At 39.3% G+C, this 22,875-nt stretch overlaps 1 protein-coding gene across 4 annotated transcripts in view; it reads left to right on the top strand.

Moving 5' to 3' along the window:
- Nucleotides 1–22,875, top strand: part of prmt3 (protein arginine methyltransferase 3) — an 88,285-nt gene that overhangs the window by 49,335 nt on the left and 16,075 nt on the right. For all 4 annotated transcript variants that reach the window (XM_061670104.1, XM_061670106.1, XM_061670105.1 and 1 more), the window contains 5 exons: nt 4,097–4,175; nt 11,333–11,520; nt 14,755–14,841; nt 21,812–21,862; nt 22,370–22,457. In XM_061670104.1, the coding sequence (XP_061526088.1) occupies nt 4,097–4,175; nt 11,333–11,520; nt 14,755–14,841; nt 21,812–21,862; nt 22,370–22,457 (493 nt within the window). The remainder of the gene's footprint in view (nt 1–4,096; nt 4,176–11,332; nt 11,521–14,754; nt 14,842–21,811; nt 21,863–22,369; nt 22,458–22,875) is intronic.

Here is a 22,875-nt window from a genome sequence, read left to right as displayed (position 1 = left end):
AAGATTTTATTCTGAAGTAGGTCTTTGCAGTAGCTGGCAAAGAGGCGGTGTGTTACGGTATGACAGCGTATTAACAATCGTTGTAGCGGCTGCCTTGCCTTCAACTTTTCGGCTGGCCTGGCCGCAGTGAAATCCCGTGAGTCAATAGAAAGGCAAATCACAGCTGTTGAGTTCTTTGCAGTTTGCGACCGTGCACGTTTGATCAAAGGTCAAACAGAACAATGGAGACCTGGACAAGTCAATATATTGACGGGATATTTATCAAATCAAAATACTTGTGATTACTTTGGCCGTAATCATGCAGCCCTAGCCTGATGTTTACCATGTCTCACTCAGAAGACCTCTCAGAAGACCTACGATTAAGAATTCTTGATTTGTATAAAGCTGGAAAAGGTGACACAAGTATCTCTAAAAGTCTTGATGTTCATCAGTCTGCGTTTAGACAAATTATCCATAAATGGAGAAAGTTCAGCACTGTTGCTTTTCATCCAAGGAGTGGCCATCCTGTAAAGATGATTGCAAGAGCACAGCGCAGAATGCTCAATGAGGTGTCAGCTGGAGACTGACAGAAATCACTGGCACATGTCAACATCTCTGTTGACAAAACTACCATATGTAAAACATTAAACAAGAATGGAGTTCACAGGAGAACTCCAAGGAGGAAGCCATTGCTGTCTAAAAAAAACATTTGCTGCACGTTGGAAGTTTGCTAAAGAGCACTTGGATGTTCCACAGCACTAGTGGCAACATGTTCTGTGGACAGATAAAACCAAAGTTGAATTGATTGGGAGGAACACACAACACCATGCGTGGAGCAAGGTTTTTAGAGTAAACAAAAACAAATGAAAACTAAATTTGAAAAAACATTTTCATAAATGAAATAAATAAAAACAAGTGTTTTAAAAAAACGTTAACTAAAACGACATTTTACGTTTGCAAAACTATAATTATAGTGAAAATATCCTATGAAAATCCTTTTGTTTTCGTCTTTGTCAAATTATTTTATACTGTACATGAGCATTTGCTTCATTCTACCTAACAGTCACAAATCTGAAAGTCCACTTGATAAATTTGCAATTTAGCAACAAGGGAAGGAAAACATGCAAATAAGAACTTGATTTTTTTTTTTAAAGTTATAACATATTTTTAAAACGGCTACACTACTGCATGTGTCTCATTAATGGTTTTACGCACTTTGTGATGCATCTAATCTAACCTTAAAAGCAGGATTATACACTGCACTGACTGCACTTCAAATTCTGTGGTCTGCTATACAGTACCTGTATTTGATTTGTGGATGGTTGTTCATCTGTTAGAGATTGAATTAAAACAAAATTAAATAGTTTTTATTACACAATGCATATTGTGATCTTTTTTTTTATCCGACACTTGACAAATACCCCCCCCCAAAAAAAAAAACCTAATACGTAAAAATACTAAAACTAAGAAAAACTTTAAAAACTTTAAAAAAAAAAAAAAAAAACTATCAAATCTGCTCTAAAATCTAATTAAAATTAACTCAATTTAAAAAAGAAATGCTCATCCATCCATTTTCAGTACCGCTTATCCTCATTAGGGTCACGGGCGTGCTGGAGCCTGTCCCAGCTATCTTCAGGCGAGAGGCAGGTTACATGCGAACTGGTCGCTGGCCAATCGCAGGGCACATCTAAACAAACAACCATTCACACTCACATTCACACCTACGCGCAATTTAGAGTCTTCAATTTTGAAAAATAAATATGTGAAACGTACTTAAAGTACAAAACACTCCACAATAAAGTGGCTGTGATACTAATTTAGATATTTTAATTTATAAAATTGTTGGGTGTAGACCATTGCGAAGGTAGTGGGAGCAGTAATCCTGGACCATCATTGATCATAAAGGGTGTGACTGTGCTCGCGAGCCTCTCTCTCATATCCCTTTTCCTTCAAGTGAAGCAGTGTCCCGTGAAATTGGCACTAAATTATGAGACCGGTGTATGCTTGGTGAGGGTTTAAAAAACGGTATAGCGTTAAGGTCATTGAGTGGACCATAGTCAGTAACAATGAGTGTATCTGACTTTAGAAAGCGACCAATCCAGCATCGACAAACAAGAAATGGATCCCTTTTCTAACATTCAGGTTGGTTTGGGTTTATCTGCTTCATCACTGTCACATTTATCAGCTCTGAACCTTGACGCTGATGGTGGTGATTTTGGGGTCAAAGTTATAAATCATTTTGCTTCCCTTGTTTGTTCCTCACTTTCTTTTATCCTTTCAATGAAAGGCTGTCTTAATTTAAATAATAAGGCTCTGATCTTGTCCCCAACCTACATTACTTAATGCTAAGCTTTCACTCTGTCTCCACTTTCTTTATCACATACTAAAAGCATTGTCGACACTCATATACTTGCTCTGTCCAGTTTAATTTTGCCATCCTGACCCTCACCTCACCTTGTTCATTTGTACCCTCATCAAAGAAAAACATTCCAATACTGATCCAATATAATTCTCAGTATAATCAATGTTACACTAAAATCAAATCAGAAAAAAAGTCTATTTAAATGTTTCATCAAGTTAACCATTATATTCTTCCTAATGGGTTTATCTACCAACATAAATAAATATTATGAGGCGGCATGGTGACCGACTGGTTAGCATATCCGCCTCACAGTTCGGAGCACCCGGGTTCAAATCCGGCCTCGCGTGTGTGGAATTTGCACGTTATCCCCGTGCCTGCGTGGGTTTTCTGAGGGTTCTCCAGTTTCCTCCCAGATCCCAAAAACATGCATGGTAGGTTAATTGAGGACTCTAAATTGTCCGTAGGTATGGATGGTGGTTTGTTTATATGTGCCCTGCGATTGTTTGGCAACCAGTTCAGGGTGTACCCCGCCTCCTGCCCGCTGTTAAAAGTCCTGTAGACATGTCATGTTGTACTTTCAAGATTGGTTCAATGATTTAAAAGACTAGTGTACCCAACACTCCCTCTCCATTTGGCTAAGCACCTCAAATATTGAACTCGCACGTAATGTAGTGCATTGGGTTGTATGGCAGATTGGCTGCTAGTTAGAGGGCTAACAGCTAGAAAAGGACATTTGTCAGCAGAAATCGACATGATATAGAGAAAATGCAATTTCAGCATAAATGAAATAATACCACGCTTAATGTGCTATCTGCTGGAGCAGAACAGTAAGTCGTCTCATGGTTAAATTTGGATGTTTTGTTGCAGACCGTGTAGTGATGTTACGACTTTCATATAGTAAATTCAGGTTTTCTTTGCTACTAATTAAAATTCAAATTCATTGAATTATCCAGTACCTACATGGCTATATTTCATCATACATATATTACAGGTACGTGCCTATCCATTGATACCAGTTTATATCAAAATGGTTTAAGCCTTTTTTTATACTATGTACAAAATGTTTGAGCCTTAGCTACAAACCCCAACTCTAATGATGTTGCGAAGTTGTGTAAAACGTAAATAAAAACAGAATGCATTCATTCATTCATCTTCCGTTCCGCTTATCCTTACTAGGGTGCTTACATGCAGAGATTTCTCCAGATTCTCAATGTTATGGACTGTAGATGATAAAGTCCCTAAATTCCTTGCAATTGTACGTTGAGAAAAGTTTTTCTTTAACTGTTGGACTATTTGCTCACACAGTTCACAAAGTGGTGAACCTTGCCCCATCCCTGCTTTTGAACAACTGAGCGGGGATTCTCCTTTTATACGCATTTATGACACTCACCTGTTTCCAATTAACCTGTTCATCTGTGGAATGGTCCAATCAGGTGTTTTTTTTTTAATATTCAACTTTCTCAGTCTTTTGTTGCCTCTGTCCCAGCTTTTTTCGAACGAGTTAAAGGTGTCAGATTCAAAATGAATGTTTTTTTTTTTACAAAGATAACGTTCATCAGTTTGAACATTAAATATCTTGTCTTTTTAGTTTTAAATTTAATATCGGTTGAAAAGGGTTTGCAAAACATTATATTCAGAATTATATTCTGTTTTTTATTTACCTTTTACACAACGTCCCAACTTAATTGGAATTGGAGTTTGTACGTATATCAGAATGAGTAATGGATTTAATTCCTGCCATTTTGTCTTTTGCAGGGTTACTTTTTGCTGTTTGAGTCCATGTTGGACTCCGTCTTGGTGGCCAGAGACCTCTATTTGGATGAAGATGGTTCAGGTAGTAGCCCTTATATGTTGTCTGGAACAAAGTTTCCGGAGACATTTCTTGAAGTTTCCTGAGGTATTGTTTATAATAAGTTTAAATATGTAAGGCTGAAAGAAAACACACTAACCTCCCCCCACATTTTGCAAAATTTCCACAGCACTGAAGTTGCCATACTAGGTATAATAGATTATATTAATGTCTGTAAGAAAATGCACTTGTGCCTGACTTGTATACAATAATGAGCCAGCCCACTAATCAGGGTAAGACGAATAGGAGTTGCACCAAACTGAAGGAGAACAATTCAGTCCTCTGGGAATCCATGATAACTGCCATCAGTATGTCCAATCGTGGCTATTCAATTATTTCTCCTGTGAAAGGAAGAGAAACACGCTCACAGTCCAGCGTTGGTGATTTGGGTCTCTGCCACCATTTTAATTTAAGTTTGGGCTTTACAGTAACAAGAATATTACATCAGGATAAACTGTAGAATCTAATGTGTTTTTGTTTTATAACTAACAAAGTTTAATGTCCAAATTGTCATGGGCAATAATTTGGTTTGTTTAATTACAGAAAAAGGTAGTGTTTCCCAAGAAATTTGTAATCGTAGTTTTGTATTTTTGATTTCCAGGCAAGATAAAAAAAAAATTCAGACTGCTCCTATAACCTGACACACCGATAATACAAATACCCAAGAGTTTAAATCTTAGTTTAATAAAAGCGATTTTAGTCTTTCAAATATCTCTGTTTGTGGTTTTCTCAGTGGAGCCAGCTTTTTCATTTACAGTAAGCTTAATTTTCTCCTGCGAAAGGAAGCGAAACATGTTCTTCATACTTAGTAGTGCTGCTCCCTCACTCTTTGTCATGAGCCGCTTAAAGCAATCTGCACCACACAAGACAACACTTTTGTGATCGAGAAATAAAAATACATTATTTTATAGCTTTTTTACCTTTAACGTGACCTATAACCCATACTCAATTATAAAAGAAACCAAGATATTTTGATGGCCAATTAAAGGTATAAGCCACAATTACTGGCACCCCATAAGCTGGAATTCAGCATTACAACAAAACCTTCGTTGCTTCGATGTGTCGTAGGCTAAATCCTTGTCCAGCCTCCTCCTACTTCCATCCCCGCGCTACCTTTCCGACACCTCCCCCCACTCTGTCTTCAGGAGCACATCTCAAACATTTTGTCGTTCAAACTTTTTGAAAGAAAAACAAGTGGGGAAAAAGATTGATTATGGTAGGATCCACATCTGCACCATGTTGCTGACATTTTTTGGGTTATCCTCTGACATGTTACTTCAATTGCTTTCTCCTTTCTCTATGGCTCACTCGACCTGCGCGCTGTCCATATATGGCCCTGCCCGTTCGTAGGTAAAATACGTAATTTGCACTATCTCATTTTAAAGCACCAACAAGTGATCCAGGGTGGGATTGTATAGGATAGTCACTAAATATAAAAATATGCAGTGGGCACAGAAAGTATTCAGACCTTCAGACCCTTCAAATGTTCACTCTTTGTTGTATTGCAGCCATTTGCTAAATAAATTTTTCTATTTTTTCCTCATTAATGTACACACAGCTCCCCCCATATTGACAGAAAAAAACAGAATTGTTAAAACCTTTGCAGATTTATCAAAAAAGAAAAATTGAAACATCACACAGTCATAAGTATTCAGACCCTTTGCTCAGTATTTAGTAGAAGCACCCTTTCGAGCTAAAACAGCCATGAGTCTTTTTGGGAATGATGCAAGTTTTTCACACCTGGATTTGGGGATCCTCTGACATTCCTTCTTGCAGATCCTCTCCAGTTCTATCAGGTTGAATGGTGAACGTTGGTGGACAGGCATTTTCAGGTCTCTCAATTGGGTTTAAGTCAGGGCTCTGGCTGGGCCATTCAAAAACAGTCATGGATTTGTTCTGATGCCACTCCTTTGTTATTTTAGCTGTGTGCTTAGCGTCATTGTCTTGTTGGAAGGTGAACCTTCGGCCCATTCTGAGGTCCTGAGCACTCTGGAGAAGGGTTTCATCCAAGATATCGCTGTACTTGGCCGCATTCATCTTTCCTTCGATTGCAACCAGTTGTCCTGTCCCTGCAGCTGAAAAACACCCCCACAGCATGATGCTGCCACCACCATGCTTCACTGTTGGGACTATATTGGACAGGTGATGAGCAGTGCCTGGTTTTCTCCACACGTACCGCTTAGCATTAAGGCCAAAAAGTTCTATCTTGGTCTCATCAGACCAGATAATCTTATTTCTCACCATCTTGGAGTCCTTCAGGTGTTTTTTTAGCAAACTCCATGCAGGCTTTCATGTGCCTTGCACTGAGGAGAGGCTTCCGTCGGGCCACTCTGTCATAAAGCCCCGGCGGGTGGAGGGCTGCAGTGATGGTTGACTTTCTAGAACTTTCTCCCATCTCCCGACTGCATTTCTGGAGCTCAGCCACAGTGGCCTTTGGATTCTTCTTAACCTCTCTCACCAAGGCTCTTCTCCCCAGATTGCTCAGTTTGGTCGGATGGCCAGCTTAATGAAGGGTTTTTGTCGTCTCAAACGTATTCCATTTAAGTATTATGGCGGCCACTGTGCTCTTTTGAACCTTAAGTGCAGCAGAATTCTTTTTGTAAGGTCTTATATAGTGTTTGGCTTTCCTAACCAAGTCTAATCAGTATAATCAAACACAGCTGGACTCCAATGAAGGTGTAGAACCATCTCAAGGATGATCTGAAGAAATGGAGAGCACCCGAGTTAAATATATGAGTGTCACAGCAAAGGGTCTGAATACTTATGGCTGTGTGAGATTAAATTTTTTTATTTTTTGATAAATCTGCAAACATTTCAACAATTCGTTTGTTTTTTCCGTCAATATGGGGTGCTGTGTGTACATTAATGAGAAAAAAAAATGAACTTAAATTATTTTAGCAAATGGCTGCAATATAACAAAGAGTGATAAATTTAAGGGGATCTGAATACTTTCTTTACCCACTGTAAATATTGAAAAAAATAGTGTGTAGTGTCAGAAGCTGATAGGCTTAATCAGCATTCTGTCATCTAATCTTGTAGTAGTTTGGGTGAAAATTACTTCTTTTTTTTCTTAACCAAAAATAGTTGTGGATTATAGCTTTAAATTGGCCCAAAAATATATTGTAAATTTGACACACCACAGAGAAAAGTATTGTTAACAAGACAGACAAATCTGAATGAATAAAAAAATCGGCACGTATTTGAAGTCAGGCTTCAAAATGGTTAATAATTGAGATGTTCTTTAAGCTTCCCGACGCTGTGGGCGTGTCGCTGAATGCTCTTAAAACCCCGCCCCTTGGAACTTCCAGCTATCAATTAAATACCCGCGATGTACCTTTACATTTTCTATATATATATATCCATCCATCCATTTTCTGAGCCACTTCTCCTCACAAGGGTCGCGGGCATGCTGGAGCCTATCCCAGCTATCATCAGGCAGGAGGCGGGGTACACCCTGAACTGGTTGCCAGCCAATCGCATATATATATATATATATATATATATATATATATATATATATATATATATATATATATATATATGTATATAGTAGGTCACAGACATGTAAGCAGCATGCACATTCAGCCAGCCAATATGACAGTACCTATCGAGATAGATCTGTGACTTCAGAAGGACAGTAAATGGCAGGTCAGTGGATGTCATATGGCTTGTCAAGAACCTTTAACCCTGACACCGGTTTCCAACCATTACGACTTGAAGTAGACAAAAGACTTGTCTGTACCTTCCAACCTCAGAAGAAAAAAAAACATTTTCAACTCGGTTTTTGATTTGAGGGGATTTGGGATTAGTTCAAGTTAACATTATGTGCAATACAATCCAATTTACTGCGATTGGCTGGCAACCAGTTCAGGGTGTACTCCACCTCCTGCCCACAGTTGCTGGAATAGGCTCGAGCATACCCGCGACCCTAGTGAGGATAAGCGGTACAGAAAATGGATGGCTATTCCAATTTAATCATTCGTCACGTAGAGTTTGTTTTATTTTCATATATCTAAGTGCAGTGTTTGTTTAAACCTTGCATTTTACAGTGGCTTAAAATACAATATTTAAATATTTTCTATAAATAAATCTGTGAAAGTGTGAAATTAAATGAAAAATGTGTGAAAGTATGTTCAACCAATCAGCCTCCATCAGTACAGCCAGCCGCCTCAAGAGTTCCAGGTACTTCCTGAAAGCGCATTGTGGCTAGGAGGAACTAAATCAGATGAATTATGGAACTTTTGTACTTGGGTAGATTTTGGTGGAAACATGGGCAGTAAATGAAAATACCAGGGTAAATAGGAACATTCCTGAAAAGGTTCCTGGAGTGCGAAAATCCCTTATGTCTCTGACAAAATAAAAACACCAAAGGTTTAGCAAATAATCCACACAGTCACCCTCAGCTAAAACAATTTGAGGAAAGCCATTTTCTGTTCCGGCATGACTATGCCTCATTGTACAAAGAAAGGTCTACAAAAGCATGCTTGTATGAGTTTGGTGTGGGGCAATTCGAGATCACTGACTTCGACCCCATCAAACATCTTTTGGGATGAATTTATTCTGAACACTGAAAATTTGGTCCATCATTTATTATTGTGTACAGTTTTATACTTATCTGTGCAGACCCACCAACAGACAAGTCCATCTCCCCAACAGAATGAACTTCCCCTTGATCCTTAAATGTTTCTCACCATGGCTTGCACTGCAGTGTCCTGGGAAAAGGGATCTGTTTTGCCCCACTCCCTCCCTCGCCTAAAACTCTTTCACAGCCGACCAATGAAGGGGCTCAAGAGAGCAAGTGTAGTGGGGGGGGACATGACAAACGGGTTGAGTGCAGCGAGTCGAGAAGGGCGCAGATGTCAAAGCCATGAATCTGGGGACACCCATGTGCCCCTTCCTCTTAGTCTTCTCCCCCTTTCGCAGTACAGTAACCCATCCTTTGCTTGCGCAACCTTTTGTCTCCATTGCTTTTACAGTGCATTTTTCAACTAAGCCTGTCCAAATTTTGCCAAATCAGCAAAAGCCCCCTCCCACCTGGCCTCCATGATCACTCTCTTGCTTCAGTAATTTGAGTAAAATGAAGTGATGTTTCTGTGTGTGCAAGTGTGTAAACACCATCATTAGGTATGGTGACACTCACATGGTCACAAGCAGGCGTCAGCTAATAATGAGAGACCATGAGATGCCCATCGGGGAGCTGTCACCATCCATTCTCTCAATTTATGGCCCGATGTATTGAAGGTTATGTGAGGCTGAGCGGCAAACCATATGTCAGGCAAAATAAATAGAAGATGCCTACTGGAAGGGTTATATTTTTAAAATGAAAGAAAATTGGAGGTTTGCTCTTGTTGAATGAAGCCTGCAGCCAAGGTTCTCTCCACTATCTTTTTTTCCTCAATTATTTTTTACCCATTAAGCCCTTTATTAACCCCTTTGTAGGGCTACAGAAATGAAGGCTTATAACTTAATAGTAGGGCAACAGAAAAATACTTCTGCATAATAATCATCCCTAGAGGATATTTACAAATTTGCCAAAATAAAGAAATAAAACAACGCAATGTAAATAGTGCAGAGCATATAACAGAGATAGCAATGTTGCTTCTTTTTTACTCTGTGCTCACCTTATTATATTTGTACTTTACCTTCAACCAAATTCTCAGTGGAACTTGATTCTAGTATGATTTTTGTTGGATGACAACTGAACAGCAGTGGGCAAATTATGCTAAACAAATACAATGTTTTAAACAGTTCATTGGGGGGGAGGAGCAATTCATCCTGGCTCACCTTGTAATTTGCGCAACTCATCATTCTATCAGCAGTAACTTACTATTGGTTGCCTTAAAAACATTACCGGGTTTTGTCCAAAAGTAGCAAGCTGCTAATTTACATCTTATGTCATTTTGTCTTTTTTCATTTTGTCTTGTTTTTAGAATTGTGCAGTTGAAGCGACTAAGCTATGACTCACCTCAGCATGGTGGTAGTTTGACTTGTTTGTAACTGCAGTTATCCACTTAAACCAAAATAATCGTTCTATAGTATTTTGAAAGAACTGACTGTACTATGTCCATTTCTGCACTTTCGGCCCTCCCTAGATTGATATTCCATTTCCAGAAAAAAGATTGACTGATTAAATCTGTCATAACATTTATGAGTGGCTCTATGACCTGGATCACACAAAACAGTTATTTAAACTTTTTAAATTGTTTTTGCAGCTCCCGAGCTATACGTTCCTCTTGCTGCCACTTATCATCATCATCTTACTATCAGTCCGTCATTTAATGGCTGTGGCTAGAGTGACTATCAAGCACCGAGTTATGTCACGAAGATAACTGCTTGCCCCCTGCTCATCACTATCATAGGATTATGTTTCTTTATGCATGGGTATTTATGGTATACATGTACTGAAGCATTGTCATGTTAACAATGCTTATCAGTGTTGGCTCAAATAAGCATATCGCCACAAGTTTTTCCTCTTGCTTGTGTAGAAGTTAAAAGTCATGTTTTCTTTTTTCTGTAAGTTTGGCCCAAGGCCTCTGTCTTGGCTAATGTTGGTTCACACAGTCGGGGTGCAAGCATCATATTCGTAACCTAATCACCCAGCAGCGTAATCATACCAATATATCATATGTGGAAACACATTAAAAGACATTAAATCCAACTGCTGCTCTTTAAATAGGCTTTAGAATTTAATGCAGTCTGGAGTTTGCAAGTAGGACAAAAACCAGGCCAAACCATGTTTTGTCATTACTATTGCTTCAGGAAATTGATGGAACATATCACACCCACAGGACTTTTTAGGCGTTCTCTAATTAGTCATGTTGAATGCTTTTGGAAACCTTCAAAATTGATGACGTTACGCTTGTCTTCTCTTCGAGTCTCAACCTGTTCGACTACAAATTTTTGGTCTTTTGGTCTTCCTTAATACTGTATTTTACCTTATTGTCAAAGTATTGATTGGGTTCATATGCTTATTTTTTCTGCAAAATGTATAGCAGAGTAGTAAGCAAAAGTCAGTGGTAATTCCACTTAACCTGAACTTTGCTCTTGGTTATTGATATATCTTTTCTCAATTGACAATTAATCGCTATTTGTCTTTTCTTGTCAGTGAACTAATTGCCTATTTCTTCCTCTTGACTCCTCAGTCTACCCAGACGTTTGTAACATCAGCCTGGCAGCAGTGGGAGATAAACAGAAGCATGAAGAATGCATTGCATTCTGGGATGATGTGTATGGCTTTAACATGTCATGCATGAAGAAGGTCGTCGTGCCGGAGGCTGTCGTGCAAGTGTTAAATGCAGACTCTCTCATCTCCGAACCTACGGTCATACAGGTTAATATTCCTCAAAAGTTATAATATATAAGGGCGCACTCGCACTAGAATGGGAGTGGGTAAGCCTTTGTGGCAAGGGCCACCTTTCATTTTTAAAGGGACAGATAGGCCAATTATTTTATAGATGAGGTAAAAATAAATGTTAATGTAAAATACGTCATTTTAATAATAAAGCAATAATGCTCATTTGAATGTATTGTTTGGCATTATTTTAATTAGAACTAACCAACTATTTTATAAAATAGAACATTAGCTTTAAAATGTGTTTATTAATATGTTTGTATTATTGACATTAAATAATTGAGATAGTTAAAATGCATTCATTTATTTATATTTAATTGTATTAATTTAACCACTTTTAGCACCAACATGACAATATGAATGCAACAAACATTACAGGACTCTTGATAAAAGCTCTGTTGGTCGGATTGAAGAACGGAGCAGGTTGGATGTGGCCCGCGGGCCATACTTTTCCCACACCAAAAATCATGAATAACCGGTGTGGTTGCCCACAGATGTATGTGTCTATAATGTCATTGCTCCTCTCGACAAGTATTCATGATAACTGACACCTTGCACCGTAGAAATCAATTGAAAGACTATAAATAATCCTTAAAGTCCCTGTAAAGTGAAAACAAAAATGTCACACCACAGAAAAGAGTGTTGTTAACAACCCTGCCATATTTGAATTCATATAATAATGAATACGGATTTTAAAAAATGCCGCTCCAAAAAAATAAAGATCCTCCCAGCTGTCGGACGGCGTGCCCACTGAATGTGCTGAAAACACGCTCTGCTTCACCCTCACTTGTCAATCAAATACATTATGAGTATGTGCTCAAATGTCTGTAGTGTGAGCCACAGGCTGAATAACGTGCAGCTTTGTTTAATATAAAGTTAACTTGCCCTGAAGTGTCTCTGTTATGTCTCCGTTATATGACCCACATATAACACACAAAGTGAGGCGGCAATGAACCAGATGACCCCGCGGCTCGTGGGCCAGCGGGCTCGCAAAGGGACCGGCAGTGGACCAACTTGTCACCGCCTCGCGCCATTCATGGGTCCACACAACAGAGACACTATAGCCCAAATAGCACAAAACACAGAAATAACACTTTAGGGATGATACATTTTGGGGGTTGTCGGCATTGCTTGCTAGCTACCTGCATGTTGTAGTGGTAGAAATGGGCCAAGTTATTATTGCTAAGTAACATGCAATTACGCCGGATAGCCACTGATGGAATGAAGGCGCTCAATAATTAGAATATATAGGAGGAAAGGGCTGACTGATCCCAGAAAGCTCCAGAGTGGACTTGGGCTGGATTTTAGCCACACCCCAAAAATCCAGACAGCTGAAATGGTTAAAAAGAGTTTAACTCAACTCAGTCATAGCTCAACAATCAATACGAAATTGTTCTCAGTGTTTGCATATTCTCAGGATTGATCTTCAAACATCTTCAGCAACAGCTTAAACTGAAGGATCTGGTCTCTTTGAAGACTTTTAAATGACTTTGAAGCAGCTTGGCGGCCGAAACATCAGGCTGCCGATTCTTCATTTAATTTGATTTTAAAGAGTTTGCGTTATGCTAAGGAAAACTGCTGATTTTTGTATTATGAGATTGTTTGAATGTGTTTAGCTTGTCATGTTATACCTGTTTCATGTGTTTGTAGCCTCTCCTGACGATTTTTAATCTCAATGTTTTCCTGGATAAATAGAGGTTGAATATATATTTTTTTTAAACGTGTAATGTCTTCAGAAACAGATTACTGAAATCACTTTACAGGGTCTTTAAATTCAATAAGTTGCACAGGCGCTTGGCTCGTAAAAAATGAGGACAATTTTAGCAAAAAATCTTGATAGGGGCGGCACGGTGGATGACGGGTTAGCACATCTGCCTCACTGGTTAGCACATCTGCCTCACAGTTCGGAGGACTGGGGTTCAATCCCCGGCCCCGCCTGTGTGGAGTTTGCATGTTCTCCCCGTGCCTGCGTGGGTTTTCTCCGGGCACTCCGGTTTCCTCCCACATCCCAAAAACATGCATGGTAGGTTGATTGAAGACACTAAATTGCCTTTAGGTGTGAATGTGTGCACAAATGGTTGTTTGTTTATATGTGCTTTGCGATTGGCTTGCGACCATTTCAGGGTGTACCCCGCCTCTCGCCCGAAGATTGCTGGGATTGCCTCCAGCGCGCCCGCGACCCTAGTGAGGAGAAGCGGAACGGAATATGAATGAATGAATGAATCTTGATAGGAACTGTGGTGACTTGGTTGATTGAATATCCAGACTTTACAAATGAAACACAGTGGATGTATTATAAAAAGTTTAACTTCCTTTTACGGTAACTGTAATGGATTAGTCTGAGCATGCTGTGAATAAAACACTCACTTTAAACTTTGAGTTGAGAAAGCACGGAGATTAAAGAAAGGCAAAGTGGTTCCACATCTGAACAAAGTTACCTCTTTAGTGTCTTTCAGTGTTGCAGTCCACTCTCCTCCTCTAATCTCTAATACCATTATGCGTTTCATCTCCGGTTGGCCTGTTTGCCAAGTATCATGTCCTACTCCCATGTGTGGATGTGATGAATGAGAGTAGAACTTGATGTAGTGGAATTTGAATCCTCTAATCGATATTTTCACCCCTCAAGTGACAAATAGACAGCCCTCTCCCCAAATTACGACAACGCTCATCCATTGCCTCTCATTGATACAATCCAATAACATTCTATTAAGGCTGACTGTTACTCCGTAAAATTGAGAGCCCTCTCACGGAATTATATTATATATTCTGTAAACCTGATTACTTTTCTTTTTCCTCAACTAGGACAAATCAAGTAAAGTTAAACCCAGAACCATTTCATGCTGTGCTGAACCAGCTCTGTAATACTTTAAATGTTCTGAGCCCCTATTTTAATTTCTCCTTCCATAAAGGCGCAATGCATTATCAATGTACCAATGTTTTTGAGGGGCTGTTTTCAATGGACATTGAACTCCAATTGAATGCTGGGATTTTATGATGAATGTTCCCGAGATGAAATCGAGAAAAACATTCTCCCGTGCCCCATTTTTTCTTAAACCAGTAACGGTGCCACAGTAAAAGTTCTCAGGCTGAAATCTTTTCGCAAAATGTTTGCAGACATTATAGCCAATATTATTTGGATTCAAGGCCTACTCACTAAGAATATATACAAATACAATCATTAATATTGTAATATTTAATTTTTATACTCAACAGACAATCGACTGCAACAGAGTGCTTCATTCAGAGCTGGAGTTTGCAGCCGACTTTTGCTTGAAGATTACCAACACCACAGACTGCACGGTAATGCACGCATGCTATGACCAGACCCTGTCACACAATGATGCATCTGAAATGCTTTTTTTCATGCACGTTTGATTAATTAGTAGTTCTTTCCGAAGAATGTGTGGTTTCTTTCCACTAATAAATGCAGAGCTTTCCACAAGACATCAAACAAAATTTGTGCAAACACATTGATTATTCAAACAGCAATTAAACAGAACGCAAGCAATGAGAAAAATTTGAGTTTAAAAAAAACATTCTGTTTTCCAAATGGATTTTCCTAGATTTCTCTTGACACCACAGTTTCCCAGTCTAAAACAAAAGTTTGTTAATGCACTTTTTCCAACAATTAATTATGAGATCTGCTGTGTAAAAAGGAGATTGCAGTATAAGTGTCAGAGACATCAGTCAGTTTATGTTGATGGATTATTTTACTGTATTTCAGCGGTTATCAGTCACGCTGATGTCTCAGGGTTTCCAATCCAAGCATTGAACTTAATGTGACTTTGAATTACCTGTCATAAAGAGGGAATGTTCTCAGCCTGCTTGCCTTGTCTGTTCAATTACTCACTTTCATTCTTTAATGATTGATGAACATTTGAAACTAACTATTTTTTGTTAAAATAAATAAATAAAAGCAAATTTTCACCCAAGCCACTACTAGAGATGACACACTGCTGATTAAGATCTTGCTGTTTTCAGCATTTGTTACCTGACTGTTTTTTTAAAATGGGGAATTAAAACAAAAAACAGGACTTGTGTTCTTAATGTGTAAACAAAAACAGTACGCATCCAACGTCTGACATTACCCGCCAGTACAGCGCTGTGTCCGGCCAACGTGCCAAAAAATTCATAAATATAGTTGACGAAATAAACAATGTATTGTTTGGGCGAGAAAAAGGATTTACAGTATGTTGTGCTTCTACCCGCGCTGCGTGACTATCATTGACTATGCATAACGCTTGGATGTACACTGAAAAGTAGTCTGCTCCGTGGCGTAAGGCGCAAAACTATTCTAGGCGGAAGTCCCACCTCAACATCCTCGATTATCCCATCACAAATGTAATACGGTTTGTCGTAAAAAAAAGACCGGCATTTTAATTTCGGCAAAAAATACTATTTACAGTATGTTATGTTATTCATTGAATTGTAGCATCTCTTCAATTAAAACAACGAATGGTTAATGTTGGCGTTATCGCGTCAGAATAATCCTCTACGTAGCCCTTTGCCCGTCAGAAGTTCCCCTGATACGCACATTGAGCCAATAAGAAGAGGAAAGAGGTGCGCTATCCTACTTTCATGTTTTTATTCTGAACTGTAAAAAGTTTTTTGTGCCACAATCAACCAAGGAATTGGAAAAGAAACAGACAAAAGAAAAAAAAACACCTGAATTAGAATTTCCCCGTGTTATAATGGAAGAAGGCTCTTGTTCAATGATTAGCTTTAATCCTCCTCCTTTCCCCTCCTTAGTTAAAGTTAATGAGCAATATTATCATATTTATTTAGTTTCATTTCTTCATAATAATGTGTTTTGACTTGTTTCTTTATTGCATTATATTTTTAACCACACACTGATCAAAAAAGGTAAGTATTATTTAATTTTGCGGCTGGAAAGGATTAATTAATAATCCATTTCAATGGGAAAAATTACCTCAGTTTAAGAACGTTTCGGGTTAGAAACGGGGTCACAGAGCCAATTAAGTTCATAACCCATGGTTCCACTGTAGTTTTCAAAAATGAAAAGTTTAAAGCTAAAAGCTATGGTGTGGGTCAACACATGAATTAAGTTGTGTCCTCACTGGGTGTTAGCTAAAAACACAAAAGCGTAAAAAATGTTTTATGAGTCTATTTTCCCTGCTACCACATCCCTCACCTAAACTTCCTCCGTTGACCGAGCCACATTTCACTGTGTTGTGAGCAGCCTGCAGCAGAAGAGCCTCACTTTAATGTCTTCTGATGCTCTGCATTGTGACGCGTGTCGTGTTGCAGTCTTCTCTGTCGTGGTGCAGTGCTACATAATTTGGTGTATTGGTTTCATGTATAATCAATATATGGTTATTATCTGGCCTTTGCACATTGTGTATAGGCCCACGGTTGTTAATGGGATTTGTAAATATTTTTTTAAAGTATCCACTTTGTACTCCAAAGTCATATGGAATGCTGCAAAATAGATAGGGAGGATGCTTGATGCTCCTTTTTTCAGTTGCAAATTGCTTTTCTCTTGGGATTTTTATTGCAAAGCAGTATCATTCATTTAGTGCGCGGCTATCGAACAGTGGCTGTGTCGTGGAATGTTTTATGCACAATGGGATGTGTCATTACTTAATGCTATCAAAAGCCGAGCTTATATAAGGCAGGTATTCTGTATCGTCACTCTAAATTGTTCGTTCTACTCTCCTTCAGCATCAAAGCTGCTTGTTCTCAGGATTTATAGATTATTACTGACCGACACAAGGACTGCTCTGCTGTCATAAAGATACCGATCTGGAGTCAGTATTGTCTGCAGATCTTCAGTGGTAGTTAAGGTTAGGATGTGTGAAGGGTAAACTGCTCCTGGACCAGTGCTTGGGGATTGGTGAGGGAGAGCTGCTGCGCCTCTCGCCCTATGATGGAGCGCCTGCTTTTGTTCTCCTGTCGACAGTCCATTCATCAGCTCAGTCTGCCTAACCTTGCATTAAATGAACAGCACAACCCCTGCGTCTGTGCTGCTCACACACAAGATAAATCCTCTCATTCTCTTTTTTCAGCCACCTTTTTTTTTTTTATACCCCTTTTTACATCACACATGCTTGTGCTTATTGTGTCTGCCTAGATACCTTGAAGCCAGACACAAGGTACACAAGAAGCAGTAAATGTTTGCATTATCAGTTGTGATACATAGAATAAGACAAAGGTCACCAAATTCTGCTGCACATTTGAAAAATATCATTCAGAATTGGACCTGGCGCTTTTAACCAAAACGTAAAAGTAGGAATCAAATATTTTGCATCAAACGTTTGAAAACGACTCTCAGTGGAATTGTTCCCATCTAAACACTCGTTAACAGTGCACAAAGTACATCAGGTTTAAAATATAAATTATTGGAACATTATTGGGCTGTTGCTGCATGTGTGCCACATTTTGATCTTAACTACCAGCAGAGACACATTTGTTCCGTAAAGGAATACAATAGCTTTAGTTCGGTCAAATTTTTGACACAAATTCGACTGCCTAAAACAACCGAGTATTGAAAACATTTCTGGATAAGACTGAGAGAATTGGTGTGGGGTGCAAATGGCCAAGAAAACAATGATCGAAGTGCATGTTCCTCTTATTTTTGCTTTGTTTAAAGACTTTGTAAAGTGAATTCAGAAATGTGTTTCTAAATACATTATACATGTTTGAAGATAATTGCTGAAAACGTAAATACTGAGAACTCTGTATTACTGAAGAGTGGAGATGGAGCATTTAACTATTTTTCACCATTTCAGTTTTCCAGTTTTTTTTCGGCACGTCTAAAACTGCTGCCCAGTGACGCACTTGGGCGTCCGGCATGAGTCGCCTTCCCCCACTCTATAAGAACTTGAGCTGCGCAGTGACGAAGTTGGGAGACTGGCATGAGTCCCCCGTCCCCCACGAAATAATCTCTACCACGACAGTGTGCAGTTAGAAAGCTAACTATGCCTACCCTCCAAAAGTGCATCTTCGCTGGATACCGCAATTTACAGTGTCGTAACGTGAATTCCCAAATGTTACATATTTTGTGTTACACAAAGCATTGTGTGTATGTAATTAGCAGGAAATATGTGCACAGATTGGCAGTCGTGTCATTTCGTGTGAGCCACAGACTGAATGACGTGTGCCGCTGTGTTGACTTTTTCCTTAAGTGTCTGTTATGTGGACCTACACCAAGCGAAGAGGTGATGCAGTGGACTAGCCCGCCCCGTTTGCGACATCAGCTCCGTGGAGCCTCCGGTAGCCTGTTAGCTTGCGAGCTAGTTGGGTGCCAAATGTTTGACACCTCAACTTTCAAAGTGACAATGAAATTAAGCCCCTATCCACCTTTTTTTTTTTAAGCTTAAATCAATGTGTTGCTCAGATTTAGTGTCAAATTGCCTTCTTAATCTTCAAATAAGATTTCAAAAACCACCTAATCAAAGTGCAGTGACGCAGCTTTGTACCGTCTGGTTTGCGCTGCTGAAAAAGGAGTTTCTCAAGCTGTTAAGTTGCACTTATTTGTGTGTTGTCTGAGGACATGTATGAGAAATTTTGGTCGGAGGTAGAGTACAAGCAAGGACGGTTCGTGCTCCATCCCACTGGAACAGCAGCAATCTGGCAGAGGAGGTACCACAGGAGGGAATTCACACCAATGCGCTTGTGAGGTAGTCATGCTTGAAGCCTCCACGCCTGGGTAAACCCTATCAAAAGCACATTAGACCTCTCCCCCCTCAGTCCCCGTCAGCAATACTCCACCCCCCCTCCTTGTGCCCCCTCCCCGCAACAGTGGTGGCCAATGTTGTATAATAGTATCTGGCCGGGCCACTCGGCTAACTGACACATAGCCAGGCGAAAGGGGAGCATTGATGAATTTCTCCCTGTTGGTGTTAACCATGATGATAATTTTAATTTTTTCCTCCTCTCTTCCTAGAGACTTGAATGGAGTGCTGCAGTGTAGTTAAGCTTCCTCCATGGGCCATCATGAAGCTCACTGTCATCACTTATCACAGACACATTCGGGGCCCTGGGCGAAACACTGATGAAAATGAAATGCACTCACTCCGCTTTTTCCTGCTGTTGGTGTCCGTGTGTGTTTTTGACAGTCATAACTACTTGCTTGCCTTCAACTTGAGTAAATTAGCATTTTTTAGATGACAGTGGTATGAATGGAGCAGAAATTGGCTACTTTTTAAAAACATCTTAGCCTGGTTTCACAGCATTGCGTTTGTATTTAAATGAGTAGGCCAGGATATAACTCGCTGGCATTTCAAAGTCCGGATCCCAAAAGATGGTGGGCAATGGTTTCCGGCTCACAGCACATTCTCTCAGTGCTTGAAGTTTTTAGTCATTTCGATGGCTATACCAGATGAACAGATGCTCAATTGGATGATTGAGATCTAAAAAATGTGGAGGTCAAGTCCACCTTGCAACTTAATGCTGTGTTCTTCAGGACACTCCTAAATAAGACATAAGACCCTCCATTTTCATTTTAGGAAAAAAAATGTCATAGGGCATATTATGATGCAACAATGTCACAACTTCGGCAGCAGTTTTACCACTCTACCTCTCTTCGGTTGGATGAGGTCCTGTATCTGGTTCACTGGTTGTCTATATCTACTTAACATGGCCTGCAGTTATGAAAAAGTTTAAAGAAAATCATGACAAATATTTTTCCCATCCACCCTAGATTTCTGTAGATATGATTTTTGTGATTTTGCAGCATCTGTCTTATGTATTTGCCTATTCATCAAGTTTATTTCTATAGCTCTTAATCCCAATAGTCTCAAAGGGCTTCACAGGCTCACATTTGACAAAGATCAATGACATCCTCTGATCTGAAGTGATCCACCTCAGATCTTGTCCCAGCCGGTCGGTGCAGAATCCATACAGCGGTGGTCGAACATGTCTCAATGTAGCTGTAGAATTTAGACGAGGGACCTAAACATAAACATACGACCTTTAACTCTTGTAAGGTTGGCATGAAAAGCACTACTAAAATTTGCTAATACAAACATTAGTGTTTGTGGCCAAGAACTCTATCATTGAATTATTATTATTGTAATTAAATATATGTCTCAACTTTAAATTACAGTAGTGCCACTTAGGCTTTTACCTGGTTGTCATTTACAAAGGCACAGTGACGATCATCATCTGCATCTGAGAGAAGTCAAACCGCGCTGCCTGCCGAGTAATTACAGCAAATTTCCTAATTACCACAGCACTGAGCGTCTCTGCTGCGTTCATTAAAAGCCATAATTGTATTAGGGTGACATGTTATTTTTTTCTACTTTGTCCTCTTCTGCTGCCACTCTAGCCAGAATCTAAAAATGGACTGCTTTATAAATGTTTACTACACTTCCCCTCTTCATTCTTTGTACACCAACAAAAAATAGCTTTAAATAGGAATGTCCCCTCCTCTTTGCTGCATCGATTTAGCTCTTTGTCTCTGAAAGCCGGCCTCCAAGTTGTCAGCTGCGTCAGGATTAAAAGCTATTAGTTCTGCATCATTGCCACTACAAGTGTGTTCCTGAGATTGATAGAGTACCTCTCTTCGTCCAGTGGGGAGAGAAATGGGAGCAAAATCATCCTGGAGGTTGTTTTTGGTGAACCAAAGGAGTCTGGCCAGGGGCAGTCCTTACGACTGTGTTTAAGTTGTTATCCAACATTCTTGATAGAAGAAAGTTAATCTAAATGGCTACTTATCTGTGTGTAATTTTTGATTCAAGTGTAAACTTGAAATATGTCAAAAGTGTAGAACATTTTAAATTAGTTGAATGGCTACTCATGCTGGCGTTTTCCTGTAGCAATCCATCCATTTTAGCAATGCAGTCAATATAGCAATGTTTGCTAATTTCATGTTCCCAAATGGATTTTTTTGTAATCATCAGCAATCTTTACAATATGGTGTTGGTGGCTACTTCATAATGTATTTCTTTTGTGCAGTGACAAGCCTCTCTGATGAGGTGAGAGGGAGCACATGGAACATGTTGTTGACTCAGCCCAAATGAGAAACCAAGTTCACATTGAGAGGAAGGAGATTTAAAAAAAACATTACAAGTACATCTTTCAAAGTAACGCATGAACAATTTATACACTGAACACTGTAAAATTGCCTTAAATGTTCTGAGTTGTGTTCCCCTGCCTTGACCTTTAGTAAACAGCACTTTACATTACTCAATAACAAACGCATTTAAAAAAAAAAAAAAACTTTGTCCTTTGTAGTCAACCCTTTCATGTCAACAAATCCAGGTGTTTATTGCACACACTCTAACTCACCTCTCATATTTCATTGCAGGCAATTGTCGGCTACTTTGACGTTTTCTTTGACAAAGGCTGCCGTAACAAGGTAAGCAGTGCTGGCAACAACAAAGGCATTTAACAGAAAAAGTCAATTATGTTTACGCTTTAGCTTATTTCTCCTCCTCGAGGCGTTTGTTGGCTATCGACAGGCAACCTAGTCCATAGCTGATATACGCACTTATCCATCAGAGGTGCTCAATTGGAACAAAAATGCTGAGCTCATCTAACCTTCTCAGTGTGTTTAACTTGAGACTCTGGGCTTGGTCCTCACTGTTTTTGATCCCATGACATGACAACTTACTTCATGGGTAATGCTGAAATATCCTTCCAGAATGTTCTTAATTATTAAAGGTTGTATGCAATGCATCTTGGGATGGTGATCAACCTTCACTTTGGAACTGGAGCAGTATCCCTGTGTTTAATACAATCAAAATGTTTTCAGTAAAATATATAATGCATTGATTCTGTGTTATCTCAGTTTAATTCAGTTGAATTTAATTTGTATTTATTGAATTGGAACTGCTCAATAACACTGTTTTGGTGGATTGGCCAGGTGATGTTCTCCACGGGTCCACAGGTCACAAAGACCCATTGGAAACAGACCATCTTCCAACTGGAGAGACCCTTTACAGTCCAGGCTGGTTAGTACGAAACATTGTCTAATATTGTTTTGAGTGTTGCATTGGAGTTTGTGTGTGGACGTGTGTTTGTGCGCGTGTGCGTTATACTATATTTGCAGCCTTAATGGTCCTCGGCAACTGGCTGTCAGTTAATCTGTCTCTGGTGGTGATGTCGTCAGACTGCTTGACACTCGTTATCTGTCAGAGCAAGAGACAGCAGGGGATCCAAACAAATCACATTCAGCTGTCAGAGACAGCATGTGAAACTCATCTGATGGCTGCTCACACGTCTTGATTGATGACGTTGAGAGAGAGGAGCTTTCTTAGTGACCAATGAAAAATAGTGCATATTAGAAGCAAAAATGACTAATAGTGTATTTTTTTCAATTCAATTTTATTTAATAAATAGGTCTTTTAGTGGGACTTATTGAGCTAAATC

Source organism: Phycodurus eques, chromosome 2 (genome assembly GCF_024500275.1).
Source record: "Phycodurus eques isolate BA_2022a chromosome 2, UOR_Pequ_1.1, whole genome shotgun sequence".
Taxonomy (NCBI): Eukaryota; Metazoa; Chordata; class Actinopteri; order Syngnathiformes; family Syngnathidae; genus Phycodurus; species Phycodurus eques.
The sequence above is the reverse complement of the archived record's forward strand: the minus strand, read 5'-3'. Positions and strand labels throughout refer to the sequence as shown.